Raw genomic sequence first — 24,218 nt, forward strand, 5'->3', positions numbered from 1 at the left:
AATTTAGTTCTCTGCTTCCTAGTTTCACAGAGGATACTCACTCATTTAATGTAAGTGAAAGATGTCTTAGTCTAACCAAGAAGGCTGAGAAACCAGTAGCTATGCCCACTGTGCTGCTAGGGCCAGTGCTGTCAGCCTGAACAAAACGCAAAGGACAGTAAAAACTCAAGGTCAAAGACTTTTTTATAAAGGTTCTCTTAGTTTCACTTGCAATTATACTTCTGTAACTGAAGAAAAATTGTAGGTGCATTTTTAAAGAGAAAAGTTTGCCACCAAGTTTTCAGATTCTTTTCCTCTTTATGTGTCCTGGTTTCGGCTGGGATGGAGTTAATTTCCTCCTTAGCAGCCGGTGCAGCGCTGTGCTTTGGATGTGGTGTGAGGACACCGTTGGTGGCACACGGATGGTTTGGTTGTTGCTGGGTGGTGTCTGTACCAAGCCAAGGACTTTTCAGTTTCTGGGGCCCGGCCAGCGAGAGGGCTGGGGGGGCACGGGACACTGGGAGGGGACACAGCCAGGACAGCTGCCCGAACCAGCCAAAGGGATGTTCCATACCATAGCACGTCATGCTCAATATGTAAACTGGGGGAAGAAGGAGGAAGGGGGGACATTCAGCATTACGGCGTTTGTCTTCCTGAGTAACTGTTACATGTGACGGAGCCCGGCTTCCCTGGAGGTGGCTCAACACCCACCTGCCCATGGGCAGTGGTGAATGAATTCCTTGTTTTGCTTTGTCTGTGTGCAGCTTTTGCTTTACCTATTAAACTGTCTTTATCTCAGCCCACGAGTTTTCCCATTTTTACTCTTCCAACCCTCTTCCCATCCCACTGTGGGGCAGTGAGCGAGCGGCTGCCTGGGGCTTGGTTGCCGGTGGGGGTTAAACCACGACATTGTGTTACAACCTTGTCACTGGAAATAAAATACGTTGCCTGCAGTTGGCTTTCTCTATATATTTTTCTGCACAAGAATTTGAGCAAATAGAGCGCTGCTTTTGCTCTTATGGCATCTGTTGCAAGATTTGTAATAAGCACATGGTTAGTCTGTACTCATTATGTGAGTTTGTGGGCAAGGGCTATAGTCAGTTAAATATTACTGCTGCATACTAAAGAAATCTCTCTACCTGTTGTAAAGTATAGTGTTTTGATGGCTAACCATTGCAACAATTACTCTTAGCGTACAGACAGAACTTAAATTAAAAAAATAAGGACCATACAAAGTAGGAAATTGAATACCAGCACCCTTGAAAAGTTCACGATTGAAAAACTAGTTAAGTTATATGAAAAAAAGAACACATTGAGAACATTTTCCCTCCTAAACATGAATGATGGAGATGGAATAAAATTTCATTAGAAAATATTAACTGCCGTTACGATTGAGGGGATATCTGGGTGGCAATATATCCAACAGTGTCCTTTTCATTCACATGATTATGGAAACTTCTTTAGCTAGCCACATATCACCCTCTCTGCATTTCTTAGTTTCTTTATTTTAAATAAGTTAACTCCCACATTTCAGAAGGGCTACTTTCACAGGATTTTCAAGAAAATTTCAAAGAAAATATACCACATGGGCACTATATTTTTTTCTTTTTTTTCTACCACCACTATTGAAGAGTCTTCTACTTTATCCAAGAATATGCCTGCTTACCCAGCAATTCAGCTGCTGTCATATGCACTACTACGCTATTTTTTAAAATCTGGTTCTCACTTAAAGATGCTCAATATGTAATATGATAACAACCTAAGAATCTAACCATGTAAAGTGACACAGAAGATGGATAAGTTAAAGCAGTGTTTATATGTTCCAAATTGGGATCTTCATGGTTGCAGTGCTACTTTTTGAACAATAAATTTGCTTCTTTAAGTCCTGTGTTTTACTTGACAAATGAAAACAGTTTATTATTGCCTTGATTAAAAACAAAACAAACCCCAAAAATATGCATCATGCCCATACTGCCAATAAACAGTATCTGTTACATTGTGCAGCAGTCGTAATACTGTTGGGTTTTCCTTCTTTTCAGTCTAGATCTCTGTCATGAACAAGTGTATGCTGGGGCTATAGTAAGTATACTCCTATGCTAACGACTCTCTCAGACATCCTAAGAAGTGGGATTTAATCTCAAAAGCATATTTGCACTTGCATTTGCACTTCAGCTGTGATTGTTTCTCAGCACTTTCAGACAAACCTAATCCATCATAAATCTCACATAAACGTAACGGTTTTGATTTCTGCATACAGGTAATATTTTTTAAATGTTTTTCTCCACCTTCCTTTCTAATCAAGGGATTAATGTAACTTGTGAAATTAAAGACTATTTATCTTCACCTTCCAAAGGAAAAGGGAAATGCCTGAGCATCGTTTTTTGGTGGAGCTGTTCAAAGCTTCATTCTTTAAAGTAATGAAAGAAAAAATGTACACCAGCACTCACAACACCACAGCTTTCACTCACTATCATGTAAGTAGCACAATCATTTACTCAGTGTACCTTCCTCTGCCCATCATTCCAGCGTCAAGCCTGCAAGTTCAAAGGTGCACTCTTTTTTTGCCTAATCTAGAAGGTCCACTTTTTGTCTACCAAGTGATTATTTCATAAGGGAAGAATAATGGAACTTACCCACTTTAAATGATATATTGTCTGTCAACCAAGTAGATCTGCTCTGAAAGACACAGCCCTGACAGTCAGACAAGGCTTACGTTACTCTGCTTAATTCCACGTCTACTGCAGAAATAGGTGGCTAATGTCAATAGCTATAAAAATTATTTTAGAAGTTTCAGAACATTTCAGATACAGACACCATTGACTTATGTAACAACAAAAGAACATGTGTGCAAGGCAATATGAACTTCGATTGCCATGCCTGCTGCACCTAAACAACAAAATTTCCTAGTTTACATGTTTCCTCTGTTGCCCTACTGTATTCTAAACCCCAAAGCATTATTATGTAAGGTATAAAACTGTTAAACACAAGGCAGATCAAACTCTCTGTCTGACATCAATTTAACCAGCCCATAAACCTCAGGGTTTCTTTTCCTTCAAATGTGTGCTTTCTGAAACTGCAGAATTAAAAATGTTATTACTCTAGAGCCACAGCTTGTAAGACTGCAACTTCAGAAACACCATGCATTTTCAGAAATTAATTCAGCATTACACAGTTCAGTTTCTCAGCAACAACGCAGAACACATGAACCAAGCCACAGACCTATTTACAGGAGGACTGCTTCATCTAGAGTCCACCTCTTCACACATTACAAATGACCTCAGCAGCATTAATTCAAATAATCTGTTGCCACTAAGAAAATAGATTTGTTCATCCCCACCCTACTCACATGGCACTGTGCGGAGGTAGAGATTGTCTCTTATGATCTGCTGGAGCTCATGGTCTACCGAACCCTTCTGGAACCGTAAATTGAGGTAGTGACGAAGGTCCTTATCAACAATGCCTCCTGTCAAGGAAAAGACAAATGAAAGCATGATTTTAAAATATATTGCTTTGACGGAAGCAATGAATCACTTGTAAAGTCTCAGTGGCTCATTTTCCTTCATGTTTCTGTCACAATGGATGACAGAAGCACAAAGAGCTTTCTGGTTAAGGCATGCAGTAGGTATAATGTTATTTAATATTGGTAACTGTAAAGGTTAAAAACAGTTAATGACAACTAAGTGGCCAAATCTGTACAGTTCAGAAAATACATACAGGATTATAGTCAGTAGGATCAATTTTTTTTCTGTACAAAACTGGAACATGTCGTTATTATACCTACACATATATCCAAATAATACATTATTACATATTATGTTCCCCATGACCTTGTACCGATTTCCCACAGGCTTATTAAAACAAAAAATATTGGTTCAAAATGTCTTTGAAACATTCGGTGTTTTCAGTCCAAGTGTAACCAGAATGAAATGTAGCTGTACTTGATGATCATAAAATCATAAAATACGACATAATCTTTTGTGTTATTTATTTCTAATAGTACTCATATCTGAAAAAGGTACTATAGCAAGCAAGGGTACACATCTTATTTCTACTACTGAAAAGAGTCATTATTAATATAACACCTTAGCATAACACTGCAAAAATGGGGGGAAAACAGTTTAAAATCCTCTATTTGCCACTTTCATTACAAGTTTAGGATGAAACATCTTAAAATATTATTTAGCCACTGCCCATTGTCCCAGGTTCCACTATTAAAGGCAGGCCTATCAATCTAATCCAACATGATTAATAAAAATGTCCTGATATAGTTCCTCTCCATTTCTTTAAACTTTTACATTTCTTTTAACCTTGAGTATGGATCATTTTTATAATTATGGAAAGAAGTCTATAAATAACTCAATTTCTTCATTCTCTGAAATTCTGACATAAGGAAAAAATATAGAAAATCATTACTACACTGAGTTTGGGCATATATTCTCAGCAAGAAAAATTGCAGGCAGATAGATCCCTAACTTGTTGCTTCACACATTCGACCTTAAAACATTTTTTCAAACGGCTTTTGCTATTGAAACCTTTGCAAGAAGCCTTATTGACACACTGCATAAAGATTTTCCTGTAAAAAGGCACAAATAACATCCCTACCTAATTATTTGAAAATCACCGCAGAGCATAAATAGCTGTAAATTAAAACATTTCTCCTTACAGCTATTCCTATCAATCTGCCAATTACAAGTCCATAATCTTATTATTGCTGCTTTTTGTCAATAACTTCAAAACCTTTTGTTCCAGGTTTTTAAAAAGCTCATAAATAATTATTCTCATGTTTAGCTAAAGGCAAAAACACAGCACACTCTCATAATCAAAAGAAGAAAAAAAAAAAAAAAAGCCCCAACTCATAACAGACACAAAGAAATACCTGTGTACCCAGTTCCCAGAGGCTGAGAACTTCCATGCAGATCTCCAGTCTTCCAGGATCCCAGCTAAGCCACTTAGTCTACTACTTTGGTACCACTAACATTGTTTCTAGCAACGGGCTCTGTTTGCAGACCAGAACGTCCTCACTCCTGCCAATTTCTTATGAGATTTCAGAGGAGGTGAGGGCTAGAGGGCTAGAGGAGGCTGCAGAGAGATGCTCTGCTCCTGAACAGGATCAGCTGTCCTTTCTGACTGGCTGCAGAGAGTAAAGGTCCTGCAGCTCTTGCTCTTCTCACTCTGATATACAGGACATGCCCAGTGATGCAGATGCTTTCTGGCAGCCTCAGAAAATGCCAGCTCGAGAACAACAGCTGTAGCCTGCCCGCTGACAAAAACCTGAATCATTCAACTCACGACACAAGTAAGTTTAGGAACCTACACAGATTTCTGACCCTCAAAGTGCATTTTTTATTTACAGCTTTTTGCTTCCAGCACAGCCATTTACTTCACCATGTGTTAATGAATGCACTAAAACCTCCTAAGCACTTAATAAAAAGAGTAACCTGATATTTTTTGCAAATTGCATATTCCGAACTAGAGCATAAAATATATATATTTACAAGAAGAGATACCTATAGCCTTCTATTTGTTACATACAGATCCAAAAGCAAAAGTTTGTAACAGAAATAAAACCTGTACACAGTGCAGAGGAAAAAAACTTACCAGCTTCCAAGCAAAAGGGAAACATTATTTTTTTCTTAATATCTGAGTATATACTGCAACATTAGCAAAGCTAGTTTAAAGAGCAGTCAGATGAACTACAGACAGCACATGTACTATTACCAAATATTCTTCTTTGAGTCATTCTGACCCGTTTTTCAAACCTTAGGGCATAAGCAGCCTTTTTTTTTTTAGAATCTGGTAAAGCAATGAATTTTACATCCTGGCAAGTGTAAAAAATGAAGTAGTTTGAGAATCCTGAAGAGCAAATAGAATCTTTTTAATTCATCCTTCTAATTGTCATTCTTCTGCTTTTCATCCCTAAAAAGCTCTGTTGTTTTACCTGATGCTTGTCAAAAGTATACTTCACTCCAAATGTGTTTTCCAGGTATCTGTAGTACCTGAGCTTTTCAGCAGCCTGATCCTTTTAAATTACAAGCGTAACAACATCTTGACTGCTAGTATGGGGCCATAAGACTTTCTGCAAGAATCTATAGTGAGTCGCAAGTATGTAAACCAGCCTTGATTTAGCAGCACTGAATTAGATCTTGTATTATAGACTATATAAATCAGGAATAGCATGAGTAATAACAACAGGACTGTGTCTTCCAAAAGGCAGAAATAACAGGCAGAAAATGTTATCATTTGATTTACTCTGGAGGGAAAAAAGAAACTTAGTGACACTGTCAATAAGTTCATAGAAAAAGAGGCAGAAATGAACTGTTTTTACAGGCAGTAACAATACTCCACTATTTAGTGGTCCAATCCAATCCAGTAGACATGTGACTGACTTGGTTTCTATAAAATTCAACTTTCCTTTATTTTGCTTTTTTGCATTACACTGAAAACCATTTACATGCTGGAAAATCCCTGACATGAACCTAAGCCCTTGGTTTTCTATTACTCCCAGCCAGCACACAGTGAGGAGCTCAACGATGCTGAGGGGCTGCCAGCACCTGTCACTTGGTACCACCAACCCCACCACAGCCGCGCAGCAGCTCACGAAGAGGAGCTCAGGGAGAACCAGCTCACGAAGACCACATCCTGCTCGCTGTGCACGGCATGAAAAGGAAGAGCTGTTGTGTGTCTGAGGTATTATACAGCACAAGCTTTAGAAACCCAAACCCAGAGACCATAATTTAAAACGTTTGTTGGCCGCTGCCATGGGAGGAGGCTGACAACTGCACCATAGAGTATACCCTGGCTTGTAGCCATGCAGGGCTTTTTTCTTTTTTTTTTTTCTTCCCCCTGGCTTGAGGCCTATACTCCGTTTCAGTTTCATTTCACTCCAATGAATCCCATTGCTTTGATAGCTTGGAAATATAGGATGTGAATTAAATACTTCCAGTAATAATCTCTTGCATAATGTATGCCTGGTTTAGGTACAGCTACCAATCATGATGGCAAACTCATAACCGTGACTGAATTTGATTCCAGAGGTTATAAAATTAGATACACTTGGATGAACTAAAAAATGCTCTGTTTGCATGTTATACTTAAGAATTTAATGAGCAAAGTATATCTTTTTACAGTGTTTTAATGTATTTCTATCAAGTTTCCTTCCCTTTATAAAATGAAGTAGCAAAGTCCAGTCAGAAAAGAAAGAACACACATACAAAACGGTATTGAATAGTGTGTAGCTCGTTAAAAGATTCAAAACTGAAGAAGATAATTGCCATTTCCGAGAAAATGACAGGGATAAAGGTTTATAATTTTCTCTAGTCCTAAACATTGTAACTGCTTTTCTGTAACTTTCTATTCAGTAACTCGCTGATGCTGCACCTGGAGCCCACTCTTGTATTTCATTTTTCAGTGAAAGACTACTTGCAAACACAAATGTCCCTCTTGTTCTTACCATGTTAGCTCTAAATAATTTATTTCCTACCCTTAACACAATTTTTGCGGTTATAACTTCTCAACAAACATTTCTGAGTATTCACTGATTACTATTTTCTCATCTTGTATCATAACCTTTCAGCAAATTGACTTTCCAAAACCTGATGTGGTAAATTATTTGTTTTTCAACAGTATAATCAATTGCATCTCAGCCAAGAATAATTTGCCTTAGATATTTTATTTGCTGGGATTAAAATTTAAAAGATTCCTGTTTCCCTGGGTTCTATAAATATTCCTGATTAGAAATATCTATAAGTAAGACTCACATCTAGATTTGCATCTGTACACAACCTGTGTCTGAGGAAAATAAAGGAAATATCTCAGGACCTGTACCCTATGAAAAGACAAGCTTATAAACTTTTAGTACAAGCTGCCTCCCTTCTTCTGTTGCCCTGCTTGCATCACCCTGTCTCCCCTTGTTTTCACCAAGCTCCCACTCCTGACTGTAACAATAAGACATGTATTTGGCAAACTCAAATGCCTTGGTGGACCAGGTTTTCACCAGCTTCAGTAGGACTATTGTACTGGAGAGTCTCACCCCAAATATTTACTGAGGTGCTACCTGAAACTTTGCCTTAATACTGTGGTATGCCTCCGTGGGCATATGACAATATCTCAGGTTTCTTCTGCACCAGTAGAAGATACATAGTTCAGTGCATGCTAGACTAACTTATCTTTCATCATTCACAGATGATCTAACTGACCACCTGAATTATTTAAACCAGATATTAGGAATATCTGCTCTATTAGTTCTTTTCTCTAGTGATAATATAAGAAAGGCTTTTTCCCATGAAAGTGGATGTAAGAAAAAATTTTTGGGTGACTCTGTCCAGGATATAGCAAGAAGATCATAGCCATCGTAAATAAAAAGCTGCGTACATGGTTTAATTGATCATTTCCGAATATTTTTTTAAATGGCTCCCTAAGAATTCAGAATATCTGTAATTATCATATACAACCCCTTTCAGTCATCCCCATCAATTCAGTGACATCATGGCCACTTATCCATAAAAAGCTCCATGAATTTTCATTCTGGTATATACAACCTAACCCGAGGTGACCTGTAATTCCCCTCCTCCAGCCTTGTTCTCCAGACCCACACAGCTCTAGGCTGGTGTGTGCACAAAAATCAGCAATGCAGGCTTAAGCAGCAGCGAGGGTCTGGCACTAGCCAGCTGTGAGAGAGCCTGTGCCAGCCAGGGCTCCACAACACACTGGCCAATACACATTTCTCACTGTGAGCTTCCTAAAAGTAACTGAAAAGATTTTAAACATAAAAAAATACTAACTGCCACATCCTCTCTTCTCTCAAAGTTTCTCCACATGGTTCTCTCAGGAGAAGAACATCAGACTTCTTTTCTTCCATAGGTCCAGTGATATTTTATTGCATTAACTTCAAAAAAAAAACCTTAAGAAAGCATTCATTAATGATGGATTGATGATTATCATTACTCATATGAATTGCAAGTGTTTGTAGCACAAACAATACTTTTAAAATAAATTAAGTATGTCTTATCTTAGTACTGGATCAATAAAGATGTCATACATTTAACATTTCTGAACCAGTAGGAGATGGTCTGCTTTAATAATTTCTTCAACTGGCAAAAGTAACCAGAAAAATCACTTTTAAGTAAGAATATGAAAATTCCAGTATCAAAAATCTCAGTTGGATTTTCTAAGCGTTTGTTATTAAAATACAGCCTGCAGCTAAGCCTATTATTTAAGGGAAATTATTCTCAACAAACCTATCCAGTTCTCAGAGGAGTATAAAGGTGAGTGTTAGCATTTCACTAACCATCGTACATTGGGCATATTCAACCCTGGAATTTCCTTCAGGTTTCCATGTAAAATATGAAAGCACTGTAACAGCAACCTGAAAGCAGTACTAAAAAGGTTTAGTAAATTATAAGGAACATGTGTTACATTCCAGTCATTAGCTGACGACTACACATTTTATTTTTAAAGCCTTCCTATCCCTAAATTAAAGTGTGTGGGTCTTTTTGAACTTCTGCCTTCCTTCCACCACTACCTTCAGCCAAGTCTGCCATCAGACTTATCTGCAAAGTCTCAAACCATCAGGGTTGAGCTATCATCATTGTGGAACGTGTGGCAAGATGAAGTGTGATGGAAAACCAAGAGGGAATTATGCAAGAAAATTAAGACTCCTCAAGAAGAAAATTAATTTCTTTCTTACTTGGGACTACTCCAATAAATTCTATTTCATGATCTTTTACTGAAGATCTAAACAAATTGCAAGAGCAAAGGCTTTGGAAAAATGTACATCTTTGAGTTCTTATACGTGCCTTATATGGCGAAAAACGATTTAAGATACAGTATACTGACGGGGAAATGGCCTTCTCTTTTATAGCCTATTTTTTTTTCTTTGTTCATGGATTATATTACTAGCCTCTTTGCTTATTGATCTTTTATATCATGTATCATATACATGTGTATTATATTTATCGCACATTTACACTTTGATCCTTAGATATACCCTTTGATTTCTCCCTCCTACCATTTTAAATTCAAAGTTTTCAAATACAGGAGTGTAGTGCTTACAGGATAAATTCCATAGGGATGGTACTATATACAGACTATAGATTGTATTAAAAAAGCCCAGCAAAATCTAGCCAAACAATGAATAATTTTCTCCATGATGAGAATTCATTTTTGGATGTATGTCTCTGTACAAATATGTAATTCCCTAATCTCTACGGGCAATGTATTTCACCAGCTCTCCTCAGACATGGAGACAGGCTGAAGTTTGCATACTCTTTGATCTTCACAGTGGAAAAAGTTTCCATTTTCTCTTTTGCTGGGAAGGGAGGAACCCTCACTGCCTAAGGACAACCTGGGTTCAGTTCACCGTTGGGTTACACTTGTCCCTGCAGTACCTTCTACCCTGGCAGTCTGAGTAAGGATCAGATCAACAGGACACCCTGAAGCGGCGATGAGACCAGCAACGCCAGGCGTAGACTGATCTTTGGAATACTGTGAAAGCATATCATGCCCTGGATTTATTTTCTTGGATTGGGGCTAACCTTAAACCTCTGTTTGAAATACGAGACCCAAGTGTGCACCATGCCAGAAGCAAAAATGTGGTTTGTAATGATACAGGAAGACTATATCAGCAGCTGAGCCAAACACATCTGCGCTCTGTACCGTATCTCAGACTACTGAACTTCAGTTCTTATGGCAATAGTAGATCTCCAGTCCTTGCGGCTGGAAAAACAGCCTTCCATTGTGACGCCAGTTGCAGCATCTTCCAGAGCCTGCTGGCAGCATGCAACATTGACTTTGAGATAGGCACTCCCAAGTCAACCTCAAAAAACTGCCATTTAACTAGTAAAAGCATTGCGTAGCTTTGCTATTTAGAGGTACTTGGTTTTGTTCTCACCCAGCACAGCTCTTGGCTGGAGTTTCTGGGAAATACCGTGACTGGTAAAAAGAGGAAAGTTTGGGGCTCTTTGCTTTGAGAATACTTATTTTTTATTTGGTGTTCTAGTTAGTGAGTGCATAAATGAAATAAAAAATTATGTTTGAATACTGCCTGCTTCTCTACAAAGCCTGTCTGATAATGAACTGCCTTTTACTCTGGTTTTGAAATTTACTAAAGCTAATTATGAAACAGCTGTTTGTAGGTGCCTCTGGTATAATACTGATTTGATTGATAATTTACACACAAACATTAATGATTGCTACTGAGATATTCAAAAGGCTGTGACTGCTCCTATAAGTCTTACCTTTACAGATGTTTTTGACAAACACTAAATTGTAAGGGATTATACATTTACTTCCAAAGTGAGAATGTAAAAAATGACACTCAACCTGCGCAGTCACATATAGCCCAGCCAGTCTGCAAGGACAGACTTCTGCTCTTGAAATGTGAATGTATTTACAGAAGTCTCACTTCAAATACTACCTGGCATTCACATGTTCCCACTCACAGAAATCTCCTTTGATTTGGTCAAAGGGTACCACAACAGAGCTTGAAACTTGTTAAGGCCCATGTTTGTCATGACAGAAAGGTCCCAACTGACTTCAGCAAGAACGGTTGGAAATGGAAATAAAGCAGCTTATTGGTATTCTTCTAAAGGCAAAACCTCTTTGAAAATTGATGGCACAAAGACGAAAACCCATAGAATAAGGTTAGTAAGAGAACAACTGTAGCATACTGAAAACATTTGAACAGAACTAATAAGGCTGGATTTGGCTTCAGAAAAACATTTATATTGTTATTTACATTGCATAAATTGCCAGGAAGCTGTTTTGAATTTTAGGAAAATCCACATCACCCACAAATGTCCAATAGCCAAGTTGACTTAAGGGGGGAAAAAGGCATAAAGATGTAAGGTTCTATTTTTTAACTGAACTGCAGTAAATATTTTTGTGTGTATATACTTGGAAAAAAATACCCCACGCTTCTATTCTGTGTGCTGCGTACCGGCATGCTCATTAGAAAAAAACACAATTACAAATCAACTTCTCTGAAAAAGCTCAAATGCAACATTAATCTCTGATACATAATAACGGTGATAATGTGGGGCTCATTCATTCTGCCTGGGTACAAATTAAGCATCAATCACTGTGTCAGTTTAATTCTCTGTGCTGCAAGGGTGAGTCACCTAACACTGAAACCCTGCAACCTCTCTTGGGGTCATCTGGTGGAACAGCAACTTTAACGCCCAGAACACCTACAAGAAGGGCATGTTCAGACAGTGTACGTCAGGAACCAACCACACACATCTCACCTGTACCCAAAGCCAGCCCTGCTTTCCACATCCAGAGCCTCTAGAGCCCTCTCTGTGCTCGCCTCTGAGCTGCCTGCTCCTGAAACTCTGTGTCAAGAGCTACACAGAAAGATTGTTGGTCTTCAGGAAGAATCTGTTGCAGGTTTTATTATTCAACCAAAAGTAGAACTTACAAGAGTATGTTCAAAATTGTCTTACTGTGAACAAACACTCTCCTGTCATTGCTTTGCAATGGGCAAAACAAACTCCTAAAAGTAGACAGCAATTGCTCCTCACCTTTAATGGAAAAGTTACTGTTCTGTTTCATACTCTTTTTCTATGAATACAGCAAGACAATTGCTCATCTTCTAGGGACGGAAATGATATTTTTCTCTAATACTCTTAATTTTATCTTCTTTGTGGAAGACAACTGTGATAGAACTTTGAGTTTGAGATGTATTTGAATAAAATATGAAAGACTGGATTGGAATAGTAGCACAGTTTTACCAGACTTGAATTATTTCAAAGGTATTTTACTGAAATCATAGCTGCACAATTTTAATTGCTTGAGACAGAGACTTACTTTCCTTACTTCTGGAAAAACTATTGCCATATTAATAGGCTGTGAATTGTGTGCTGACATTTTGCAAAAAGAGAAAGATTAATCTGGGTAAAATAATCCCAGTAACACACAATTTATGAGGGAAGCAAGCTGACAGAAGCTACCATTGTGTAAGTTCTAATAATAGTTACAAAATATGATTTAGGTTGGTATCTGAATCATGGGAGCCCAGTTTTTTAGTCTTTGCAGCATCTCAGTCTGAACCCATAATGTACCGTGAAAAATCACTACCATAATACATTACTTTCTGGCTTTCCTAATAGCTTGCTGCATAAATAGCAGAACACCATTTTGCAGACTTTATACTCACAAAACTTCTCAGCAAACTCGACTAGCAATATATAAACTGAACTTTGAAAGCAGAGTTCACAAAGTTATTACTAATCTCTGAGACTGAATTGCATATACATTATCAAACGTATAACCTTCACCCAAAAACTGTTTTCCTGATTCAAGTGTCATGGCATTCATATGAAGTTAAAGCAAAAGGAAAATGCTGAGAAAAATTAAATCGGGAGGTACTTAACAGCTATTTTTCAGTAATGGAAAATTAAGACAACACAAAACATGCAAATAAGCCTGAGGTCAAAAAGGTGTTCTCTGGCTTGATACACAACACAGTACTAGCATAAATAAGTGGCATGGTCTTCTCTGTTTCATCCCTGCATGATATTACTTTCAGCCTGAAGACCACAGTGATACCACCTTACACATGTCACTCAAGTTAACCAGGGTTGTGCCCAGCCACTAACAGAACAGAAAAATTCTTAGCACATGAACCTAAATGAAAGTCATGCTAGAAACTGAGCAAGTGATGCTCTTTCTAAGCCAAGTGTGGGCAAACGCCTCCGCATGTGGGGCTCACAGGACCAGTGGATGCACTATTCAGTTCTTGTAGGCTAGTGTTGAAGTGTTGATACATGCTACATGCTAAGAAACCTGCATTTCAGTCAAGACAGAAGAGCAGATTAAATCAGTGGAGTATTTGGAAATTTCTGGAATGGCAGTTACAGTACTAACTGAACAGGTCATTATTAGACTTACATCAATCAGAAAGTAAGTAGACTAGCAGTGGACATAATTAGAGCTTTACAAGAAGACTGCACTGTTAATCCCATTGAAAGTATAGCAGGCACATTTCTAAGGCTATATATTATCTAGGTTTTCATTTTGATCTGGCTTGGAAATTAGAGCCTTTAGTTAAAAAGTTTTCTTTCCAGCCTGGGGCAGGGGGTGCATTCTCTCTAAGGCATCCAAGATGGCTAAATATTATATAGGTGACTGTTAGAAAAAAAAAAAATCTGTTAAAATGTATATAAAAGTCAGAAATAATACACAAATTCACTATAAAACTATTTTCTTAAAAAAGCTAACTATACCTAGAAAAATCTCTATAAAAAAGGATTTACTGTTTAAAATGACTGCGTAACAACGCATAAGTAATCCTATTTTCTTTTTTAAAGACATCCAAAACTTCATCATCCTCAGTTTGTGCAGTCTTATAGAGCAATTAATAATCTTACAGTAATAATTAATAATTAGTAATTAACATTAAGAAGTAAAAGACTGGTATAAAGAATAAATTTTAGTTTGGGAAAGAAAAATGAAGGTATGAATAAGGCAAGGGGGTTGCTTGGTTTTGACGTAAGGTTGAAAGAAGCATTAATTTGTCAGTGAAACACCTTATATCGTGACAAACCTGTCGTAGCGCAACAGAATGACAGATAATAACTGTTACCTTAATATAAAATCCATTCAGAGTATTTTCTGGCACCATCCATCACTCTAGGCAAGCTTTGAAGATGTACAGTAAAAATACAATCAAAGCAGTCTAAATTTTGGTAAAAGATTGAGTCGTATTTTTCAATATGAAAAATGAAGATGAAGTTGTTGAGGCCTCAATAGCCCTGTGCAGAACCACACATTGGGTTTGCTACAGAACATCTCCAGAACAACTTTGATGTTTTGCCCCTACTTATGCAAATCTACCAATTAAATCCAGCAATGTTTGTCATAAAATCACTCAGCTACAGGTATCAGGACATTTCAGATCAGAACTGCTGCTGTGGGTCAAAGCTCTGGGCCATTACACTTAGTAGTCTGTCTCTGGTAAGCATTTTGCTAAGGCAAAGGAAGAACAAGAACCAAAGTGCCCATCAGAGCCCGGATGCTCCAGCTGCTGCAATGTGGCAGGGCAGCCATCCTCTCCAATTCTGCCTCTGGACCACTCTCACTGAGGGTACAGTTCCTACAGTCCCTCTTTTTTCCACATATGAAAACCTTCCTACTTTTTTCAATGAGAAATCAGCAGGATAAAATTCAAGCAAACAAGTAACTAAATACCAAATACAACAGAGATCTGTAGGTGACCAAGAAAATTACTTCCACGTACTTGGTGCTGACAGTGTTTTCTATGCAGCAACAATATGGTTTTTCACTTCTAGGCAGGGACACAGACTGTATGAACTCACATCTCTGTATCAGTCACCCGTAACACATCCCCAGCACACAAAGATAGGTAGTATCAAATAAGCTTGCTCTCAGAAACAGGTTTGATTTTTTAAATAAAAGAAAGAAATTCTTTATAATATCACTCAATAAGCACTTTCAAATTACCGTGCGTTGCTACATCCAGCCAATAAAACAATGTCTTTAGGCAATCAAAGGTACCTTTTGTGTAGTACAGTACTTGAGCATGAAAGGCAGCACTTGGTCATGGAGCACCGAACCAGCTGCTCAGAGCACGAAGAAGCTGTTATATTCTGGGACAGTCTCATCTGGTTAGCTGAGTCCCCTTGTGTTGATTTAATTAGCACTGCTGGAAAATGTAAATGACCGAAAGAGACACTGTGTGTTGTGCAAAAATTACACTGTACAAAACATGTGTGCTTACATAATTCGTTTCAACAAAGAAATAAAATGGTCTTGTTCCCAGGAGCTCTGGGCAGGCAGATGGTGGGTACTCCAGCAAGATCATGCACTTCGCCTGCAGAGATGTGATGCCCTCAACCTCTGGGGAAGAGACTGCTGCTGCACTTCTGTAATACCCTGGTTTGCTGATCCACAGAACAAAACGCAGGATTACAGCTGCACTACAATTGCTCACTCTGTATTCCCAGAAGCAGGAAGGTGTCACAACAGGGGACAAAAATGAGATGACAGAGTTCTAGGTTCACTTTGTTACCCTCCAGGCACATTGCCCCCATGGCTATGATCTACTGGACTGAAATCAATATAGTCTGGAGCTCAGAAGTATGCTTAGTTGTTTCATACAGAATTTATTACATTTTCACAGTTGTTACTTAATTAAAAGAGAAAACTAGTGGGCTAAAACCATGGGACAATAAAGAATTTGGCAAGCCACTGAGGTGTGGATTAATAGCTACACATTTCCAGCTTTATCTGTGCATGTTGAGGTCAGTATCAGTGGGCATATGGCACAAAGCCATTAAAAGTGCCTCAGATACAAATATTGTCAAGGAGGATGTGCCTGTAATTTCACCTGCCTTTCTCTGTTGATACTTTGATACACATCTCACAAAATACTAGATTCGTACTTTCCCAATGCCATTTCCTTCTTCTAGTGCTACAGACCCAATATACAAGTAAGCTTTACACCATATAAGAAATGCCAGCAGCTCCCTGCCCCTCCTTCACCCCCTCCCCAGCTTGATATTAATCTAGCATGCAAAGATAATGGAGAGATTTATGTTTTCAAATCAGAAAGCTATCTTTCTATAAGACTGCAATAAAAAAAACAAAATTAAAACAATAAAGGGCCAGATTCTTGGATCCTTATGCAGCTATGGTAAAGAAAAAACTTCTATTCATCTCATGGATTCTATTCTATACACGACTGAAAGGAAACACGAACTTCAGCAGCTGGCTTTAATTATTTTACCTATACCTGTTTTAAAACACTGCTGTGAGGCCTTCTAGGACATATACTGATGGACTGGGTCTCATATGCAGAACACTACTAGTGTGCAAGCTGAGTTGTTTACTCACCCTATACTAATAAGCTCAAATAATGCTTATGCCAGAATGGGTCCGCATTCAGATTTTGGGGTATAAGATGTCAAAGCAGAGAAAACAGAGATGCACCCAGAAGGTTATATTTAGGCAATCTGCAAGCCTCTTGGTTGCTTTAGGAAGACAGACAAAGGATGATAACGCAGGAAGAAAAAAATTACTTCTCTATGCATATTTCATGCAATAAATAAACCGTATCATTCCCCATACATTAGGAAGGAATGCTTTTGTTCCAGGAGTTCCTTCAGACCAAAATGTGGTAAGCATTTGATTTCAATGTTGAGGTTGCTTTCTGAAGGCTCCTTGAACTGCCAAATGATCCCCCAAAATCATGTTAGTTTATAGGACAAAAGAACTGAAAGACTGCATCAGACTTAGTCTATTTAAAGTTCTCAAAAACTGCAAGGGTATCTGAAAAAATGATGTGGCTTGGGGATCACTGGATGTCCTACCTGTTGACCTTCCATATATTAGCAGTTCTGATAAGGAGTTATGCTTGGCCTGAAACACATTGGACATATTAATACATGAAGAATTTTGCACAAAAATTTGCATCGACACTACTATTAATTAGCTCAGTGAGCTAGCTAGAGTAATTTAAATATTTGAGACTTCAGTTCACAAAAATGCAGCTCACTGCTTAAGGGAATGAAATGTGTAACAAGACCCTGCCTAGAACGGCTTTCTTTTTCTTCCTTTTGCTCTTTAACCTTTCCCTTTACCTTGAACTCTTGTTTCCTTCTAGTCTCTTCTTCTTCCCTTTTTCTTCCCATTACACTCTCATTTTGCCTTCCCCACATGTCCTCCCTGGTTTTGGTGCTCACCGTACCTGTTGGCTTTCTAGCATGACAGGACAGGCCTGCCACAAGGTGGTGAGTGCTGGCACGAGCACCAGTCATGCCAGTCATACTGAGTCACCTCTGAAGGGCCAACGCTCTTGATGTCCCAAACAAGCAAGCATGTGCAAGTATTAGAAAGGTCTGTATATATCTGCATGAATCCAATGCATCTACATCCTTATACCTGTTTCATGCAATAGATGTCAGAGCTCAAGAAATACCTTATAAAAAAGGAAAGATCTATATGTGTCTGTATCAGTATAGTACAAGCCAACAGGCTTAAGGATATTCAGATTGTATCATCGACGTGAAAAAAAATGCTTTACCTTGCAATTCAATAACATTATAAATGAAATATCATTTAGAGCCTCTGTTGACGATCACATTTTTTTTGCAGAAATACCTACAGCAAGTTGCAATAGCGTTAGCATGCCAGTTTAACTCTGATACAGTACTAGCTTTCTGCATCAAAACAGTCAACTCCTGAGAGGGAATACTTCGAGCTGAGGAACTCTTATTTTAACTGAGAAGGTGAGGGAAGCAAAAATCATGTTTTCCCCAGCAAAAAAGAAAAAACTCAAAACATATCAAGAAGTATTTAAATGTGTAATGTTGGTTGAAGCTTGGAGCAAATCATTAGAAAGACTGGCTGGCTGTTTCAAGACAGACTTCAGTTGAAGCTATGCTCTTACTCATGAGGTAAATTCACAGGTATTCCACAAAGGCTTCTGATTTTTGGTGTTTTGATTAAACAAATGGAGGAGAGACAGCTCAAACAAAACTGAGTAGAGCACTCTCTCCTGTACTGCAGTCTACAGACATCCTTCCAATCAGCAAAAGACCAAAGACACCGGGAAAAAAGGATCTGGTTTTTGTTCTGAAGGAACAGATAAAAGATGTACTAATTCACCGGTTGTCAAGGAAGAGCTAGCAGATGCCCTAATTCAGAAAGGGAATTGTCAGTGTATGGAGTTATCAGTTTTTTCGGTTGGAGATATTTCAACAATAAAGGCAATGCTGTACATCAAGGAAAACCAAGAGGAAAGTTAACAACCAAGGACACTACCAGCACTGTAGCATCTCCTAAAAATAATCAATACTGCATGCTTTTGTGAATGGCCAAAGAGAGGATGTATCTATATCCCTTGAAGTGTTTAAAAAAAGTGTAGTTCCAGCGCTTAAGGGACATAGTTTAGTGGTGGACTCGGCAGTCCTGGGTTAACGGTTGTACTTAATGATCTGAAAGGTCTTTTCCAACCTAAGTGATTCTATGATTCCCGAATAGTGCAGTTCAGTGGCAGCAGACTGGTAGAGCAACTTGGTTGACGACCTAATGTCCAGACTTTATGTGCTTTAGGGGGGTTACTTAGTACTTGTTCTAGTCTAATCTCTTGGACTCAGTGACCACTCATAGCTCGTCACTTCCTGGTTTATCTTCAACCAAAACGAACCCAGTCAGTATCCTGTGAGACTGATCTGCAGGATGAAACACAACAAAGTAGGGACCGGCAGGATATTTAGTTCCAAAGAACATTCCTCATCCAAACGGAAATGCAAATGCATATGCAGCCACACTTGCTTTCTTGCTTATTGCAAGTACACTGAGCTTTGAAGAACAATGCAATGACTTTAGATTTCATCTCTCCATCTGGCACCTGTGGAGATGTAGAACACACACATTCCACTGAGTGTTTGAACAAAAGCAGTGACCAAAGCAGGTTTTGATTATATTATAACCTTTTTCAGTAACAGTTCAGAGTAATTTAGATTATGATCATTATATACATTTGATAAATTTGTGCTGGAAATAAATGACTATCCGTTACTAAATTAGAACTGTTCTGGTAATAATATAAAAATAATTTCTCATTGCAAGTAGATTTCTCCTGCTACAAACTCTTTCTTTTCATGCTATACAAACTTACGCAATGCCTCTTGTTTTTCCTTCTATTCTACAGGCAACACATAAAGCTTATCTGTTGCCCTAACAAGTACCTGAAGAGATACTCAATACTATTGCTACTGTCTGTCGTTGTTGTTGTTAGTAGTAGCAATAACAACAAGCCATGTATTAATTTGTGCCCAAAATAGAATACCGCAAGGTGAAGAAGGTTCTATTTTGGGATGGCAGCCAACTACTATACTACATATAAGAAAATCTTACTGAGAAATACTGGGTATTGTAAATGATTTATTCAGAGTTTCAGATTCAAAGTAGCCAGGCTGCCAAAGGCTACTGAAACAGCAAGTGCAGTAAAAAAAGTCACAGAGTAATTTGTATGTCTGTAAATATAGAACTAAGCACAAGACGAGCTCAGTATTACTTTTTCTTTTAAAAAAATATGTTTTAAGGCAAATCAAATTTTCTGTAATTTCTGCATCACATGTGGAGAAACCAAAAGTGTCACACAGAGACGTTAGATCAATCATTTGATGGTTGCAGATTTGGAAGGATCAAAAACTGCTCCAAAGATGGGCAAAGGCATGTGGTGATATTTCAAGATTACACATATTAATGCTTGATGTTCAAGGTCAGAAAAAAAACCATTAGTCTGACCTTCCACATGCTGCAGGAAGTGCTATTTCAGCCAGTGACCCCTGTATTAAGCCTATTAATTTATGCTGTTATAGTACTTTCCAGAAAGGTTTGCAGGCTTGAACATAAGAGAAGATGGAGATCCTCCCCACTTTCATTAGTAGTTTTGTTGACCTTACTCTTAAAAACACATGCCTTAATTTTATTTTAAACATCTCTGATTTCTATTTCCAGTCCTTGGCTAGAGTACCTCTCCTTCCCTGCAACAATTAAATACCTGGAGCTGCTTCATGAAAAAAAAAAAAGTTTTAAATAAAACCACTTTTCTTTGTTTCGTTTTTTCTTTTTTCTCCCTGTTATTGTTGAGCTGAACAAACCAAGGGACTGAATTTCTTTCATTTTACATCTCTTTGATGTTTTTCCCAGCAGCTGATTTCTAATTTGTCTACATCACACCTGAAGAAAAGAGCAGAGCTGCACACACTGACCCACCAAGAGCTGCAGAGCACCCATGACTGTGTCACCACTGAAACTGCAGGGAGTTTAATGCCTCTTTATAGGGGCCAACTGAAATGAACTTAGCTCTTCTAACAAGCCACCTGTTTTTCCACACTGCCTTAGAATGCTGTATATTTAAGTGTATTTCAGTATCAGAAAGCTCTTTATGGTAATGCTCTTCCAACTGGCAGTTACAGGACTCGGAAAAAGAGAAGGTGCAAAGCAACTATTTAGGGAAGGTAAAATGTTGGAAAGTTAAAATACAAGGTTGGAAATATTTTACTAACACCGTCAATCATGCTGTTCAATAGCACAGGTGACCAGTAAGAAACATGCCCTAAGGCATTATTTGAAAAGAAAAAGATATTCACTGGGATTTCAAAGTCAGGCACTAAAATAGGAGGTGGATCTCTATACTATTTTTTTCTGATCTGAGCCTAGGAAACTTCAGCATGACAAGATAAAAAGGAGGGAGAAAAGGTGGACTAAGTTAAAACAAGAATGGTTGCAGGAAGAAAGAATAAAGTCTTAAAATGTTATTTCCTCTACGAAATCTAGACTTGCACATTTCTGCACGATTATACCTAAAAACTCTAGTTTCCATTTACTCACATAATTCCATAATTTTCAAGTTGCTTATGATGCAAAACAAACTCTGTATTTTACAGCGCAAAGATACTATGGTGGAATCACATTTCTCATTATTCTTGAGAAAGTATTTATTTAAATCTTTTAAAGCTAAAAAATAATAAGAAACCACCATTTGATGAGAAAAATTGGTGTTTTGGGATGCGCTAATCACTGAGATCCCCCACCCCTTGGTTTCTCTTCTAGCAGATATTCGCACAAATTTAAAAATATTTTAAATCTTACTCACTTAAATTGTACACATAGTGGGAAGGCCAATAGAAAATCAGCTCCTTTTCATTTTTAATAGTTCTGCTATTATTAGCCATATGTTACATTAGAGACAGATCTGAGGCCACAGAAGAAAAATATGTGACTTTATACAATATTAAGTGATAAACTGTAAGCAATCACATCATTAAGGAATATCAGAATATATATGCGCACAAGGGACAGAGTTAACTATTCATTCAACCTTAACTAGCATTTCACTGCTTCTGAAGGCTTAATTGTCTAACGTTAACATCCTTCTCACACTCTAGGGATGTCCTTTTTTGCTAGGGCAAACGTTACTGCAGCTAGGATGGTTCCCCCCACACCATTCTGTAGATTAGTTCAATAGCTGCTACAGTTACAGAGGAGTATATGCGTTGCTGATGAATAGAAGAAAATAATGAGACAATTATTCTAACAAACACAAGCTACATCTTGAAATGTACAAGCTCATTTCGGCACACCACAGAAGACAGGACACCACTTTGCTTAACAAGATTACATTAAACATTCTACTTAACACGTGATTCTTCTAAATAATGTATGATTTCATCTTCATATCTGCTTTTTCTCAAGATCTATGTCCTGAAAAAAGGAAGGTATAGCAGTCAGCATCCCAAGCACCAGATCATTGATTACCCAATACCATAATTCTTAGGTTTTAATAAATTTCTCTCAGCCTACAGTAAGAAATTTTTTTTATTTGCTTTTCTTAGACCATACTCTAAATTACGGCACATGCCTATAATGATGGGTATGGTCCAGCACTCCCACCTTTTCTGTAACCAAGACCTTTTCCATAACCAAGCTTTTCTAGGAGCAATGGTCCTCCAGTGCCTTCCCGCACCTGAAAGACTGCTGTCTTGGTCAACTGAAGTGCTGTTTTTCTGAATTGCTCCTATGGCATAACAGGTCACATAAAATTAATGATACTCCAGCCTCGGCAGATTTTTGCTATAACTATGTTTTTTATCTTGTTTGTAAGCACTGCAATTAAAAGTTTTCATCACTCAAGGCATTAAGATGCCTTCCTTCAGCATCCAGAAGTCTCACTGCTTTTAAAATTAATTGATTTTGCCTTGGCCTCCATAAACAGGTAGGATCCTTTCTGACGGGTATGCTCATTTTTACGTTCCAAACCAGTTAAGACACCAAATGCTCTTTGCTGCAAATAATTTTCTGCATTTTAAATAAAGGCACTTTGGTTGGTTCTTTCTCCAATAAATATGACCTATCGTTCCCTTAGGAAAATGGTATCAGAGAGAGAGGCTTTTTGACTTTTAAGCCTGTTTCACAACCAGGATTTTTTCTTTGTTTGTTTCCAATGCTGGTATGATTAAGAAAGGAAGCACCAAATTTAATTTCCACCTGTTTTATTTAAAAATCTTAAGAAGGAAAGCAGTAAATATGGCTTGCTTGCTTTAATTACTTAAAGTTTTTACAGGTTTTATTTTAAAAGCAATCTAAGTTTGGACATAAATGGTATTATTTTTCAGTAACAATCTTCCATTGATTACAATTTAACACATTCCTTAAAAAAATATTTTGGAAGACGTTTTTCTTGACACAAAACATTCCTTTACACCATATTTTCATTACAAGATATAGAGCATCAGTGAAATGTGTAACCAGATTCTTAAAAATAGGATTTCACACACTGCAGTGCTGTAGCTGGTGACAGGCTTTGAAAACAATTGTTTAAACAGGAATTCCTGGAAAGGAGCCAGATTTGTTACAGGCACCATGTCCACCGCTGGTGAATGCATTAGAGGTAGAAGAGACATGCTGAAAAATCAGTGGACGTCTCCTTACCTCAGAGTAGTACGGATGACCTTTCTCTGCAAGAATGAACAACTAACAAGTGATAAAAGCCTATAAAAAGACCAATATAGCTATTTATTTGATATTACGGCTACCTTAAAAATGTTAGATGCACGAGAAAGCTGAAGTATCCAGCAAAGTATTTACTCTTTTGAAAAAAAATCTTGTTCTCTTTCTGTTGTATATTAGGTGGGTCAAAAAACTACTTGCATTTATGTGCCGAAGGTCAATTAGAATGATGCTGTCCTCCCGTCCATGGAATGGAATCAGTTTAAGTATGCACCTCCTGGGCTGTCTAATAAGTTCCTGCTGAGGTGCTCTCTGAGAAGATCATTCACCAGCTTCTGCATTTGAAACCACTATTTAAAACCAATTTGTAAAAACAGCATGTTTACAAAGTTGCATTCTGGACAAGGCAACGTCTAAATTTACTGTGTTTGGAAATTCTAATTCTACACATACCTACAGAAAATGAGCAAGATCAAGTTTCACAGATAATCTGCTGCTCTGCTTAATAACATGTGATTTGCACATGACCATCTTTCAGAAAGATATCTCAATGGTGTTTTCACATCCGTAGGTTTCAGCTGTAGCATGCTACACTTTAACAAAAAGAAAATTGTTGCATTGTTAACAGAAATACTTTGACGAGTCTCAGAAAAGTCCTGAGAATTCCTCCCAATAGGATTTTTACCATACCTACAGAAATACTATCTTTAGTTTTCTTCAAAGCAAGCACTCTACAATCTCACAGATTCAACTGTACAGAA

At 37.9% G+C, this 24,218-nt stretch overlaps 1 protein-coding gene across 11 annotated transcripts in view; it reads right to left on the minus strand.

Moving 5' to 3' along the window:
- MAGI2 (membrane associated guanylate kinase, WW and PDZ domain containing 2) overlaps nt 1-24,218 on the minus strand; it is a 755,758-nt gene that overhangs the window by 522,020 nt on the left and 209,520 nt on the right. For all 11 annotated transcript variants that reach the window (XM_027795434.2, XM_027795431.2, XM_027795430.2 and 8 more), the window contains exon 2: nt 3,326-3,442. In XM_027795434.2, coding sequence (XP_027651235.1) covers nt 3,326-3,442 — 117 coding nt within the window. The remainder of the gene's footprint in view (nt 1-3,325; nt 3,443-24,218) is intronic.

This window comes from Falco peregrinus, chromosome 6, assembly GCF_023634155.1.
Source record: "Falco peregrinus isolate bFalPer1 chromosome 6, bFalPer1.pri, whole genome shotgun sequence".
Lineage (NCBI taxonomy): Eukaryota > Metazoa > Chordata > Aves > Falconiformes > Falconidae > Falco > Falco peregrinus.